The sequence below is a fragment of the Vanessa cardui genome, chromosome 21, assembly GCF_905220365.1.
Source record: "Vanessa cardui chromosome 21, ilVanCard2.1, whole genome shotgun sequence".
NCBI lineage: Eukaryota > Metazoa > Arthropoda > Insecta > Lepidoptera > Nymphalidae > Vanessa > Vanessa cardui.
Window position 1 is genome coordinate 7,201,720 of NC_061143.1, and position 15,029 is coordinate 7,216,748.

The 15,029-nt window shown below is 33.5% G+C and overlaps 2 protein-coding genes across 4 annotated transcripts; one reads left to right on the forward strand and one right to left on the reverse strand.

Annotated features, from left to right (window-relative positions):
* Positions 1 to 136: 136 nt before the first annotated feature.
* On the forward strand, positions 137 to 2,998 carry LOC124538995. The gene is made up of 4 exons (XM_047116293.1): positions 137 to 567; positions 732 to 1,126; positions 1,375 to 1,465; positions 2,257 to 2,998. The coding sequence occupies exons 1-4, from the start codon at positions 322 to 324 to the stop codon at positions 2,608 to 2,610; spliced, it is 1,086 nt and encodes a 361-aa protein (XP_046972249.1). The 5' UTR covers positions 137 to 321; the 3' UTR covers positions 2,611 to 2,998.
* An 80-nt stretch (positions 2,999 to 3,078) lies between these two features.
* LOC124538993 (scaffold attachment factor B2-like) lies at positions 3,079 to 12,767 on the reverse strand. 3 transcript variants are annotated; one of them, XM_047116292.1, is made up of 18 exons: positions 12,481 to 12,767; positions 11,956 to 12,396; positions 11,692 to 11,719; positions 10,904 to 11,027; positions 10,336 to 10,370; positions 10,108 to 10,250; positions 9,912 to 10,029; positions 9,354 to 9,487; positions 9,134 to 9,256; positions 8,950 to 9,027; positions 7,683 to 7,843; positions 7,104 to 7,217; positions 6,858 to 6,984; positions 6,436 to 6,565; positions 5,905 to 5,992; positions 5,706 to 5,815; positions 5,189 to 5,389; positions 3,079 to 3,415 (listed from the first exon to the last, which is right to left on the reverse strand). In XM_047116292.1, the coding sequence occupies exons 1-17, from the start codon at positions 12,598 to 12,600 to the stop codon at positions 5,229 to 5,231; spliced, it is 2,235 nt and encodes a 744-aa protein (XP_046972248.1). In that variant the 5' UTR covers positions 12,601 to 12,767; the 3' UTR covers positions 3,079 to 3,415; positions 5,189 to 5,228. The 3 variants fall into 3 exon arrangements, 2 of the variants coding, with proteins under 2 accessions (XP_046972248.1, XP_046972247.1); XM_047116291.1 differs by having other exon boundaries at positions 10,108 to 10,253; XR_006967000.1 differs by lacking the exon at positions 3,079 to 3,415 and adding an exon at positions 3,466 to 4,895 and having other exon boundaries at positions 5,165 to 5,389; positions 10,108 to 10,253.
* Between the last annotated feature and the right edge of the window lie 2,262 nt (positions 12,768 to 15,029).

Below are 15,029 nucleotides of genomic sequence, written 5' to 3' on the forward strand. Positions count from 1 at the left end.
ATTTGAAAAGACACTACATGTAATTAATTTACTTTTTAAATATAACATGTCAGTTTGTGTTCGTTATCTATCTAAATAAACATCCGACAGATTATAAATGGGAATGTTTAATGTTGTTCCCATTATGTCATAGACGATTTGACAATTGACAATTTTATATTGAGTTGAGTCCTTCAATATATTTTCTCGAGGAAAGTCCAAGAACATCTTGTAGATAAACAAATATAAGGATTACACTACTTATTTAGTAGCAATATCATTATTGCTATGCCAAAATGGAGACGATTCTTTAGTTAAGTTGATAAAAAATATTTAATAAGCATGTGGAAATATGTAACTCGTCGCTTCAGGGATACTTTCGAAAGAAGCGCTAATCATTTTGATAAACGCAGTTCTGCAGTGATCAATCCATGCAATAATTTATCTGAAGACAAAAATAAAAATACTCCTTGTTGTTTTTTTATTTCCAAAAAGTGTTGGAATTCTTTTCAAAGTGAAAATGATACCAACAGCAAAAGGTGGAACTTCGAACAATTAAATCGTACTTGGATTGGTGCCATTACATGGGTAAATTACAGTTGTTTATTTTTAGTCATGACAGTTTACCCATACCAAAACATTTGCTGTTATTTAAAATAAAGTCTGGCTTATAATAACTTCAAATTGCTTAAGAATTGAATAGACTATTAATGAATAATGTATGACCATTCTCGGTGTTATTTTGTTTACAGAGTAGTGCTCTTGTATTTGGGTGGTATACAAGCCAACTAATACACCTGAAAGTTAAGAAACAGTCTAATGATAAGACACAATGTATACCAAGAAATAATGGCATCTTAGAATTTTTGCCAATTTTTAACAATGTTTCCAAAAGAAGCCTGAATCCACTTGATATAACAATTCCATTGGATCAATCTGTTAAATCCATACCATCTGCAATTCATTATATATCAAATGAACATAATGGAGAAAATGATAAAGGTGCAAGTAGCAGTGGAAGTAGCAGCACTGCCACTTCGGAAACCTCTGATGATGACTTAGGAGAAGTCCTAAATTCTATTGAAAATAGACTTGGCTTAGCAGCTATTGAGAATGGACAACAACAGGAGGGCTTAAATTTGCTGCGGTAATACAACATTATTTTTATTGATAAGAATTATCTTCTTAATTTTTAGCAAACTTCAAAAAAAGTTTTTTTTTCTGTGTGCTGCTAAATCAAATCAAATTTAATATGTAACAATAAAAATAATACATAATTTTAAATATTTTTAATGATGTTTTAGTTTTTTATACATAATATTTAAGAAATTAAATTAAAAAAGAAATTATAGTTACCCTTATAACTAATGACTTAAGTTATTTGTTGTCTTATAGGTCAGCTGCAAATCGAAACCATGCACCTGCTTTATATAATCTAGCTCTTTGTTATGAACTGGGTTTGGGTGTGGATGTCAATGAGAAAATAGTAAGTTAGCAAAGTTCTAATATATATAAACTCCTAATTTCAATATATACATACATGCTTTATTTATACATTCGCTAAAAGTAACTATTTTTATGTTCTCTTTAAAATATTGCTCTATATGTATTTATAAAGGTAAATAGAAATTTAAGTATTTATTAAATGTGCAAATTATTGTTTAAACTTAGTAACAATTCTTCCTGTCCCCATGGGAAACATAATAGTTAAATAATAATTAGCATGAATCAGCATGGAAATATTAATATTTTCCAATATTCAATTAAAATTTTAACAGTATAAAGGTTTCACAGAGTAAACTGGACAAAATAGGAATATAATTTTTGGTGGTTATTTTCATCCATAATAAATACCCTCTATTATGGTATAGCAAAACCATGTGTAGTGAACTTTCTATGCATTGATTCCAAATTAATTCTGATATTTATGTTAATAATCTAAGATCACCAGAAATGTTAGACAAGTCTACTAAAAAATCTTGGTATAAATAAATATACAATATTAAAAAAAATCTACTGTCCTGTAAATTGATGATTTCCTATAAATAGGGATTTTAGGGATAAGTCATATTAAATGGGCATTTTATCCCATAAATGAAAATATTTCTTTTTTATTCACAGATCTTCATCGCCAAGTCTTTAAGAACTCCCCTTATTTTCAAACTTGTAATAGTTAATATAAATAATTAATTTTAAATTTATTGCATCCTACCATCTATAAAATTTTGTTACATTAATATACACACAGCTTCATTTTATAACTATTTCTTTTTACAGGCAATGGAATATTACCGATCTGCGGCTGCCTTACAGCATCCAGGTGCTCTTTACAATCTTGGGATATATTATGGACAAGGACGTGGTGGTCTTTCTCGTGATGATGTAACAGCTATAAGGTTATTACGACTTGCAGCAATACAGGGCCAGCAGGACGCCATAAAAGCATTGAATTCTCTAAAAGATGCTTCAGAAATTGATAAAACACCTAATACTAATTTAAGCTCTTGGAGTAAGCAGTTATCACAATTTACAAAACATTCAAATATTGCTCCAACACATTCTTCACTTTTCGTCGAGAATGTAGATCTTCTACAGAGCAGCAACTACAATTATGAACCAATGATTTACTAATATTTTTTGCTTTCTTTAATTGGTGGTAGTTATTCTTTTGTTAACAATTTGCTTTATGTAATGTTACTATAACTAAAGCAAGTTACTGTTTACTGGGTATACTTTTTCATTAATTACAATTAATATGTTATTTGATATAAATCAATGTTATGTTTTTCATTAGTACCCATGAGTTTCATACTAACATCTGTAAAATAAGTGAGTCATTTGAAATCTAATTTCGCCTGTAAGTTTGTAAAACTATGTATTTAATACGACAGGCTTAATTTTATGGACGCATTTTAAAATAAACTTAAACAAGGACGTGACGAAATTATAACATCAATTTGTTTTTGAATATATTGTAATAAAATCGAATAAAAGCTTATAATTATCAATTTAGTGTAAATCATGGTATTATTTATACTAATATATAAAATAAAACGATTTTTTATCCCATAACATTATCTATTATCATAGTTCAGATAATTATAATAATATAAAATATATTACAAATATTTCCACAGCAGTCTGTTTCCTTGCAATCAGCTTATGCATACAAATTGGTTAACCAGTAAAATATGAAAGTATGCACATTCTAACAGTAGAAGTATCAGTAGTCTTATAAAGTATCAGTAAGATTCAACTTTCATACACATAAAACATGACTTATATCATAATGATATTTCTCTACATAAAGCATAATATCTACAACATATTGCAAAAAAAATACTTGTGGGAATGAAACATTATCTATTAGTGTTTACTACTAAAAAACCATGTAACACTTAAAACATGGCAAATGTTGTATAGAAGAACTGAAAATCTGAAAGAAAAAAAAAACAAATAATCAGAATATTGTAACATTTACATTTTTTTTTCACTTGTAGAAGGTATTGGCTGAAACAGATTAAAAATTTTAATAGATGTCTAATTTTATTGACTAAGTTAATTTAGTGTATATAAATTAATTCTAGATAATATCTCGAATGTAACTAATGATTTGGTTCAAATTTTGTTGGTTAAAAAAAGAATTAGTCCAGATATTACTAATCAAGGCATAAAAAATAAAGTGTCTTATCTAGTTTCTGTTACTGTGACCTAGTTCAGAAAGGCAAATAGTAACATCATAATGGTGTCGATCTAACAATATCTACACGAAAAGTAAGCCCCCTTGACAGACCTATGGTTTATTATAATCTTTTTTATCTATTGCTCTGAGCTGTATAGCAACACAAATTGACAAATACCAAATGATTGACCATTCAGAACACAATGGACCATAATATACACACAATTTATAAGTACAAATAATTTGGCAACGATTCTACAACTGTACATTGTGGAATACATCAAAACTATAGATACCATAACACATTCATCCATATTGAATACCTACAACAACATAAAAAACATATATACTATCCAAAAATTTATCCTAAAAGTATGGTGTGGAAAGATAGGGCTAAAAATTCATAAATAGAATAAAAGACATGGTCACAACATTCCACTTTCTTTTAGCTAATTTACCAGTGATATAAAAATATGCTATAAGAACTAGACTCTGTGAGTGTAAAAAATTGGTTTACAGATGAACACAACTAAAGTAATGATGATGCCAAACTGCATCAAAAGAGCAATTAAATAAAAGGAAACCCTATGAATACTTGGGTATATGGGATGAAACACGACTAGGGGAATTGGTCACTTGAGAAGCAAACTACTAGGAAAATGAGGTTGACGTAATGGATTACTACATCCTTCCAAATTTAAGTTATGCATTCCAAAAAAGATCTATACTAAAAAAAATAATGAACCAAATTCTATCCTGCCAGGATGCAATGAAAACAAGCAATTTAAAGTTACAAAAGTACAGCAATATAGTTGTTGGTAAATTAAAAGTTTAGAGGTATAAAAATAAAAAGGCTAATAAATAAAATAATAGTTAAAAAAACACTACCATAAGTTATTAATAGATCTGCGAGAACTTTTGTTGCCCTATAATGCTTAACTTTAAAATATGGTACTTCCTTTATTTATTTGATGTATGATTTTGAGAAAGATCAAGATCTTTGACAAAAGACACACAAGACAAAAAAGATGTCAATACTCATAAGATTATTTCTCACTAGAAAAACTCTTTCCTTGATACATAAGTTAAGTCATATCCTCTAAAACCCTAAAATTATTCAGTGTGGCTTTGACACTATATACACATTGAAATTCCATTTTAGCAAATGATATCCTTCAATTGATCCAGGCTAGTTTTGATATTTAATGAAAACATACTTATGGTTTTTAATGACCAAATAAATAAAACTAGTTATACCGGATTTGAATCGCGTATATTAATTATTTTTGGCATCCCGACGTTTCGAGCACTTTACAGCGTTCGTGGTCACGGGCAGACTAAGGTGGCATTTGTCTATTTGAGGAACAAAGAAATATTATTTACAACTACCGCCAACGAATAACTAAAAACGCCAAAAATAATTAATATACGCGATTCAAATCCGGTATAACTAGTTTTATTTAAATGTGTAATAATCGCGAAAATTTATGACAACACTATGACCTAATAATTTATCTAGAAATTCACCAATTTAAAGGCCATGTATGCGTCGTCATTCTCGATCTCGTCAGTACTTGCGCGCGTAGTCTCTGGCGGTGGGCGGGTAGCGGTCGGCGTAGGGCGCAGCGGGAGGCGGCGCGGCGTATGCGGGCGGGTAGCGTGCCTCGTACGCACCGCCGTAACGCGCCTCGCCGCTTGACCATGTCTCGCTGCCCCCGGTGCCACTGCCTGTGAGTAAGAGTGTATAAGTAGCAAGTAAGCAGCGTCAAATTGTTTTAGTTTTTTTTTTATAAATTATTTTGTTTTTTATTTTTATATTCAGTACCAAGGATCTGATTACTCAATTAGCACGACACGATACAAAATGATATTTAAAAATATATATATTAATAAGTATTTATAGTGTACCAGCAAGGCAACTGGAAATGTACTTTCTACAATGGGCTTTATTATTTATACTATTAGCAATTCATCGTAGGTTCTATCAGAATAAGAATATAGAACGTAAGAAATTTGAAGTTAGTTTACAAATATGTCAATTTACCTTTGGAAGGCGCAGCTGCATCTGGATATCTACTTGAAGCATTCCAACTTCTAGGCTCTGGCTTGCCAGGGGAGGGGCGATAGGAGGGGCTCTCTCGCGAGTCGTATCGGCTATTAAATTTTGTTACATTGTTATATAAAATATAAATGATAAGGCTATATTTTTGTTTGTTAATAGAGCATTGTTGGATAAAACTCACCCAGCTTCTTTAGGTCGAGTGCCTGGTCGAATTTGCTGTCTCGAATCCTCAGTAGTACTTCCATTACTTGGATACTTTATACTACCCGCTGCAATAAAAAACAAAGTTTGTCAGTTGTTATAATATAAGTATACTGACTCAACATATTTAAATTCAGATGAAGTATCTTTGATATTATGATGTTGTCCTTTTCGGCGACCGATTTCGGCTAAGGTGGTCATTCATAAGATATTGAATAAAGTAAAAGAATAAATAATTTTTATCACTGTGCATGGTATGAACAAAGCAGCAAAAGTTAATATGTTCCAAACATGTTAATGGGAGAGGAGGCCTTAGCCCAGCAGTGGGAAATTTACAGACTGTTACTTTTCTTTCTTTTTTACTTTATTCGCGCCCAAATACTGTCTAATTGCTCTCATAATCTGATACAACTGGAAAGATTAGAGACGCAGGACGACCGTGACTGGTGGCGATGTAACCTTATATCTAGCCACTAGAATAACGAGAAAGTTATCATCATAGATATCTTACAAGAAACGTGTCGTGAGTAGTCTCGCTTATAATCCCGATCTCTTTCGCGCTTGTCGGCACTGCGCTCATACGCGGCCGTCATCTCGAAGCGCGGAGGGGGCGGCGCTTCGAACTGTCCGCGACTTGACGCCTGTTAACATTTCAAATTATATAAATATAATATTTCATTTATTTACACGTATATAGTACGACACAAATTAGATGTAGCATCGGGAAATGCAATGGAATGAAAATAAAACCGATTACTGCCGATTTACACAACCAATAAAAATAGCTCCCAATCGCGCCATTCGACGCTATTCGTCGCTATAGATTCACGCGTCAGAAGTTTTACGAATTTTGCCGATGCGACATCTAAGTTGTGTCGTACTATAAGTCGGTAAGTCTTTGTCTTATGAGTATTTAATGCAACGGATGCTCACCATAGGCGGAGGCGGGGGTCGTTTGTGTCTCGAGTCTCGCTCGTAGCCAGGTTCAGGGGGCGGGCTGGCAGCTGGCTTTCGATATGCACTATTTTCATATCCACGCTTACGTCTTTCTTCCTCTAATCTGTCAATTTAAATATATGTATAACTTTTGTAACAGTTATTTACAATCGTTAATGGAACATATTACATATATAGTAAACTAGTTATACTTATATATAAAAATTGTGTTACGATACAAACCGTAGTTGTGCTCTCTTTAATTCTAATCTCTCAAGTTCCAGCTTCTCTCGTTCTAATCTATGCCTTTCGCGCTCTAGTCTAAGCAGTTCATTTTTCTCTCGTTCAATTTTTTCTCTGAAACAATGTAGGTTTTTACATATTGTGATAGGATTTGTTAAATATTGTTATTTAAAATTCATACACATTTTATATTAAATTTAAATAAGAAATAAGCTTGTACTGTGAGTCGAGATGGCCTAGTGGTTAGAACGCGTGCATCTTAACCGATGATTGCGGGTTCAAACCCAGGCAAGCACCGCTGATTCATGTGCTTAATTTGTCTTTATAATTCATCTCGTACTCGGCGGTGAAGGAAAACATCGTGAGGAAACCTGCAAGTGACAAATTTCAGAGAAATTCTGCCACATGTGTATTCCACCAACCTGCATTGGAGCAGCGTGGTGGAATATGTTCCAAACCTTCTCCTCTAAGGGAGAGGAGGCCTTTAGCCCAGCAGTGGGAATTTACAGGCTGTTGTTGTTGTTGTTGTGAGTCGACTTTATATGTGCTTCGATTGCATATTATAAGACGTGCCCGAACCTCTCAGCTCGCAGCTTCTCTCGTTCGAGTGCGAGGCGGTGCTTCTCCTGGCGCTGGCGGCGCTCCCGCTCGCGCAGGGCGTCCTCGGCGGCGCGGCGCCGGCGCTCCTCCTCGCGCGCGGCCCGCGACCGCTCGCGTGCGCGTGCGACATCGCGCTCCTTCTGCCGAGAAATAAACATCTTTTGACGACCTCCATGGTCGAGTGGTGTGTACACCGGTTTTCATCGGTACGCCACTCTGAGGTCCCGGGTTCGATTCCCGGCCGAGTCGATGTGGATTACAATTAGTTTTCTATGTTGTCTTGGGTCTGGGTGTTTGTGGTACCGTCGTTACTTCTGATTTCCATAACACAAGTGCTTTAGCTACTTACATTGGGATCAGAGTAATGTATGTGATGTTGTCTCATATTTATTATTATTTTATTTATTATCTTGACACTATTTTTTCTTTATAACGGTAAAAGGCAAAAGCCTTTCCATTATTTTGCTTCGGGGCAATTATAACGTAGGAAAGGTATAGGTATATATAGCACACATTTAATAGGTAAAGAATTATTGAGGCATGAATTTAAAGATGTCAAGATATTGAGTGTGTTGCTTTTAAATATACATATATATTTTACTGTTATGTACGGAAAATAATATAATTTTATAAAAAAATGTGATACTTAATACATAATATAATAAGGAATAAGTTTTTACTAATAACTCCTGTTAGTCAAATAAAGAAAGCGTTCAAAATGGTGATATTAATTTTTTTTAAAGAAATGAGTTTGTGTGAACCTTAATTATATGATCAGGTTCATGATTGAAAGCATACCTTGAAAAATAAAGATCGTCTCATAGATATTATTTTGTTTTAGATTTTCTTTGTGTGTGTTTTTTTTACCGTCGAGCACTACAAGATATATAAATGATGATAATGAATTTATATACAACACAAACGAAGGACATGAAAATTAAGATGTGCTTCTTTTATTTTGTACCTGCAATCTTAGATTAAGATTTAAGTAAAACTATTAGGTTGTAGCGTTCTGTCTCTTTTCTACCATTCGGGTGGATTTACTAGACTATGAGATATTAATATATTTTTTACATTTCCCACTTATTACTTTACAAAATAAACTAATGGTTATAAATATAAATTAAACATTTTTTCTGATTTTCTTAAGCTGGGAGGAACTACCTACCTTAGCTTACCTTAGGCTTTGTGCTAAATATCAGTCAAGTGTTAGGATTTTCAAAGATGTCCCATAAAATTAGCTTACCCATATTTTAGAAAACGAAAGAACTTCCCGGGGCGATCTCCTTCGTTCACGACTTCTTGAGCTACGTCTGGCTCTCTCCTGTATAAATGGAAATGTTTTGCACAACATCAGAAGTAATTGATATACATCGAGACAATTCTTGTTGCAACATTCATATCATAGGTTCTTTTCATATTCAATTTACCTTATCCGATCGATGTGATTTTTCTCTAGTGCGGGATGTAGATCTGGTACTCTCTGCGCCAGAAATATCACCCTCTTTCTTCGGTTTTAAATCAACCACCTTTTCTCCCCCTTCTTTACTTTCCTTCAAAAAATGTTACATTATATTAAGTAACATATTTTGCTATTAATCTTAATACTATTTATTCTAATATATTTGCATCGCCGTTATCGAAACTTACTAGATTTTCTTTGATTTCGTCTTTACGATCTATGCTTGAGCGCCTTTCTGGTCGAACAGAAGACGGTTGTCGGCGCGAAGATGACTCTGATTCAGATTTCGCCTTCTCCACAGATATCATACGCCCATGTAATTCTGTAAATGAGGTACTTTTATAAATTTGCTTTCATTTGAGGTTTCCTTATAAGTTAAAACTATATATGAGTTCAAATGTTCACATAAATGTTATATTATTTTTAATAAATATAGTACATATTGTCGGTCACAATTAACGTGTGGGTAGTGGAGCGCTTAATTGAACAACAATACATTGTTAATTATGGATTGAAATAAATTAATTATAAAAAATGATTTTATATATTTTTAGTCCCCTATTCAAATCTGAATCTAGAAGAATTACACATTATGAAGATAAGTATATTCGGATATGTTTTACATAGGCACTTTATTAATCAACTAAATGCTGTCTTTGTTTAATAAATAAACATACTTAAAATCATTCCTGTACAGTTTGCTAGCTGGTAGCTTATATATTAAAGTCTTATACAATTTTGCATACCTGTCCTGTGCAAATTTTTGATGCAATTTTCGGCATCTAAAGCACTGGCCATTGTTACATATCCATAGCAGCGAGATCCTGGTGTGCGGGCATTAGTTACAACTTTGGCCCCAATAACCTAAGACAAAACCATTATCATTATTTTTGACATTTAAGATATCCTACAACAAAAGTATCTCAGAATTCAAAAGATTACCTTGCCATGCTTACTACACAGTTGCTTCAAATCTTTGGCCCTAGTGTCTCCTGACAGGCCACTAACCCACAGATTACGAGCACCACCCTCTTTATTTTCATCTTTCTTCTCTCTTTTATCGTTTTCTCCTTCCTTGTCTTTCTCTTCTTAAATGAAATAACAAAAGTAAATATAAATTGTTTCTTGGCATAAAATTTTCTAATATATCATAATTCATAAAGTAAATACCTTTTTCTTCTTTCTCATTTTTCTCTGTATCATTACTGAAATTAAAAAAAAAAAGTTTTAATCATTTATAATTTAATTTAGGACCAGTTAGTAATCTAATTTTTTGCATTAGGTTATTATATATTCCTAACTTATATTTTTATACACACACATCATCTACAAAGTTTTGCACCATTATTCCACCGCATATAGTGTATGCTGCAGATGTAGTATCTTCTTTGGCTGTAGTCGGTGTAGTGATGGAGGTGATCACTTGAGTGTAGAACTCAATACATAACCATATTTTCTGTAATGTAGTCTTCCAGATGGCCCAATGCTGGTCTGCAGATGGCTTCATATTCTTTCACCTTGTCAATTCCAAATCAAGCCCAAGATGTGTTTTCCTTAACACCTCGGAGACCTTTCACGAAGTTGTTGTCTGCTGTTAACTGTTTGTTTCTGCTGCTTTCCAGTCATAATTTGGTGCAAAACTTTGTAAGTGATAACGATAAAAAATATTCGAACGTGAATATCGAGGTATATAGCTGCAAGGAGGCGGCGTCGCGACGACCATTCGATGTTCACCAACCTAGTGGCTGTTGCTTCGGTGATTACTTGTTGGTTTTCTGATGATGCGGTGTCAGCAGACGCGGTGTCCTTCTGCTCCGCGTCGTCGCCCGAGGCCGCCGCAGGTTCCTCTCGCGCGGCGTCATCTACGTCAGTGGTAACAGTCAGCTTGGTCAGCACAGGTCGCTCGACAAGAGCGGCCCGCCCTGCTTTTCCTTCTTCTTGTGAAATATTACACTAACAGGACTATGATTCTTAGATGTTTTTTTGATGAAATAAGTCATCTTGACCTGAAAACTTGATTTGATATTAACACCAGTGTCTCTATGACACATGGATGTAATACAATGGCCAAAGGTATTATTCCTGTGTCAATTATGTAGTATATATTATTACTGATCAATACTGGGAAGGCGCAAGAAGTCTCACTAATTATTAAAATAGAAGAGCCACTGTAACAAGGTATTTGAGATGGATGAATTCAAATAGTAATATTAAGATGGTGACAAATGCTCCATTTGCACAGATTTTTCTTCCTCCGGTGCATAAGTTATTTTCTTCAATTTCCCCGCTGCAGGCAGATGCCATTTTGATTTGTAGATGTCCATTCTATGAACATTCTTCTCATTGTCCACTTCAATATCATTGCCACTTCACAATGCATTCAATTAGTATACATTAGTATACAAGTTATTTAAAACATTTTTGAAAAGTTAAATGATCACAAATTAGTTTGAAACCATGTTGTTTTTGTTTACAATTGTATTTAAACACAATAATGCACAATTGAATACTTCTATAAAATCTTACCTTTTTTTAGTTTAGCAGCACTATCAGTCTGTAATAGAAAAGTTTCATTTAGTGTTTAGTTACGACAGGATGAGATTAACATATAATGAATGTAACACATTGTTAGGCAATGAGACAATTAAAAAAATAGAACATTGTTCATAATATTTCCGTTTTATTTAAATTGAAAAAAGCCATTTAGTCTATTTCCATCAGAAATCCATTAGAAAGATTTGTTTTAACTAAAGGTAGCTTAAAATTCACTTTGAAGACATAGAAACATACCTCTTCATTTAATAATTCATCATCTCCAATATCTAAATTAATGCTATCCTCAGCATCTGTATTATTTTCGGTTTTGTGGTCTTCCTCGTGTTTAATGTCTTTATCAAGACATTGTTTTTTGGCTTGAGAAGCTTCAGCTTCATCTTTGCTCTCCCGTTTTCTATTAATTTTCTCGGTATCTTCTGCTTCCATTTTTTCTTCTAATTTATTTGGAGAATCTTTCGCCGATTTATTTTTTTTAATTCCTTCAGTTTGTTCTGTTTCTTCCTCATCTCCAGCGGTGTCTTGGACGATCATATCTTCCATGGCAGGAGTATCTTCAGACTCAGCCGTTTCAAGGGAACTTTCGGTGCGTCTGGTTCTTTTAGAAGGTGTCTTAGGATCAGTAGTGGTCAATTCAAAAGTAAACGTAGTTGGATCAATACCCTGTTCTTCCAAATGCTACGAAAAATATAAAATAAAATACTTAACGATATTAGTAAAACTTTAAATATAGGTTAATGTGGAATCATAATTATTTATTACCTTTGACAGACGTTGTATGAGCACACCGCGGACACCGCTTTTATCTAGGTTTCGCTTCTCTAACTCAGCGCGTAAATCTATTACCCGAAGATCTTCCAGTAATCGTTTTCGTTCCGACATCGCCCGATGTTATTTTAAGCTGGATTCTAATAATAACCGTAGATATGCAATTTAGAAACTAGCAATATAAAATATCTTAGCAAGATCTCACAGACGATGCTAATTTTTACGTAGCAAAGATCAAAATGGCGGTTCCTTTCAGAAACATAGTCGTCCTAAAACCTATATCGGAAAATTGATCTTGTTTTTGTTGGCTATGGTATATTCATTTTATTGAGTTCTGTGGCTGTCTGCTCATAGAGCAGAGCGCTTTACGGAATTATAGATTTTAAATGAAACTCTAGGTTTTACTGTCAAATATTTGACATTTAATAATCGTGCCCACTATCGACTATTTGACTGGTTTTTAAAATCCATTTTAAGTTATTTAGAAGAGGTTAAGGAACCCAGTAAACGTTTTTTTTAGTACATATTTGCCGATAAATATTATATTAAAAATTCCATAATTAAATTGCGCGCGAGAACACTACTTGAACAATATGGCGCTGCAATGGGGTCGGTGACGTCACTTACCTGTATTATAATCTGTGGTACTGTAGTAATATTGAACTCTTTGTTTTATATTATTTTATAATTAATGTTATGTGTCATTCTTAAGAACTATGTACTTTTGGTATGTGGAATAAAACCATCTTTACGAGGTGTTATCTTATTACAATTTCTTCTAAATGCTTTTTCTGCGGTGATCGCATTCATATTCACAAAAATTGTCCTGCAATCGATGCAACCTGCCAAATGTGTGGTAAGAAAGGCCATTTTGCTAACGTTTGTTGCAGTAAAATATATAAAGGCAGCAACAAATAAACAACACGAATCATCTGCATTTATAGTAGCTGCATCTCCAAGCTCGTTAAAATAAGCAATTTTGCCTGCCTATATAAAGGGAATTCGAGCACATGCGTAAATTGATACTGAGACTTCAGTGAGTTTTTTTTTTAAGCTTTGCGGATTAAAGAGTTTGCCTAGTAATCAAACTATGTCTACGGCCGGCATCGACTAATTTCACTTCACTAGTTGAAGAAACAACTATTGTATCAGCAAAACATACTTGAAAAACATTCATTTTTGGAATTTTCTTTGGGAGGACCTAAAGAGCCGATAATAGTTTGTAATGTAGCTGAAGCGTCATTTCCTGCCGTTCCTATATTCGCAAATATATCTTCTGACTGTAAGCCAATAGCAATAAAGTCTTGCCGATTTAGCCAAGACGACAAACAATTTATTATTCAAGAAATTAGAAAGCTTTTAGCTGAAAGTATCATTGAAGAGAGTACTTCACACTGGCGAGCTCAGGTTTTAATAACTAAAAAAAAAAATCATAAAAAACGTCTTCTCATAGACCATTCACAAAGACTAAATAAATATACGCAATTGGATGCATATCCCCTACCTAATATAGAAGAAATGATTTCGAATATCGAAATATTTTTTCTTCAGCACAATTGATTTACATAGTGCCTATCACCAAATACTAATAGTTGCTAAAGACAAACAATATACAGCTTTCAAGCAGTTGAAAATCTCTATCAATTCTGACGTAACCCCTTTGAAGTTACTGATGGTGTTTCCAACTTTCCAGCTTTCAAATAACCATCCTGACTGGGTGTTAAAAGAAGAAAAATTCAAAACATTAACCGAACACAATGAAAATTTAGGAATATTTTTAGCTGCAACTAGAAAGTATGGTCTAACTATCAACGAGCACAAAAGTAAGTTCTGTCAAACAGCTATAAATATTTTAAGATATAATATTAAAGACCAATTTATAAGACCCGATGCTGATCGCATTCGACCTCTGACGTCTTTACCACCACCGAAAGATTTACCATCCCAATGTATGCACATTACAGTCGATGGATACCTAATTTTTCTGAAAGAGTTCATGCTATATCCCACAATAAAATATTTCCATTTACTGAAAATTTAGTACAAAGATTTCAATAATTAAAATCAGACATAATTAAATCCGCTGTTTATGCAATTGATTCTAGTCTTCCACTTATTGTCGAGACCGACACCTCTGACCATTCTATCGCTGCTAAACAGCAGCGATAGAATGGTCAGAGGTGTCGGTATCTTATGATGATCGACCTGTTACATTTTCAAAAACACTAAATATAACAGAAAAAACTCATGCAGCCATTATAAAGAAGCTTATGCCATAGAAGTAGCTTTTAAAAAATGAAAACATTAGCTTATTGGTAAACCTTTTCCACTTATAATCGACCAAAAATCCGTATCGTTGATACAGAAAAAATACAGAGATGGCGTTTTGAACTGGCACCATTTAAGTATGACATAATTTACAGACCAGGTAAGCAAAATGACGTTGCAGATGCATTGTCACGTATTTATTCCTCAGCTCAAGCACAACATACAAAATTGATCTCATTACATGAAGCTTTATGTCACCTGTAGTTACAAGAATG

Excerpts from the sequence above, each read along its gene's own strand:
- LOC124538995 (XM_047116293.1), top strand. The coding sequence starts at position 322 with ATGTGGAAATATGTAACTCGTCGCTTCAGGGATACTTTCGAAAGAAGC. Across the intron at positions 1,127-1,374 it reads GAGGGCTTAAATTTGCTGCG|GTCAGCTGCAAATCGAAACC; the intron begins GTAATACAACAT and ends GTTGTCTTATAG. Across the intron at positions 1,466-2,256 it reads TGGATGTCAATGAGAAAATA|GCAATGGAATATTACCGATC; the intron begins GTAAGTTAGCAA and ends TTCTTTTTACAG.
- LOC124538993 (XM_047116291.1), bottom strand. The coding sequence starts at position 12,600 with ATGTCGGAACGAAAACGATTACTGGAAGATCTTCGGGTAATAGATTTA. Across the intron at positions 11,028-11,691 it reads TGCTGCTAAACTAAAAAAAG|ATGACGCCGCGCGAGAGGAA; the intron begins GTAAGATTTTAT and ends CCACTGACGTAG. Across the intron at positions 7,844-8,949 it reads TTTCGTTTTCTAAAATATGG|AAGGAGCGCGATGTCGCACG; the intron begins GTAAGCTAATTT and ends ATTTCTCGGCAG.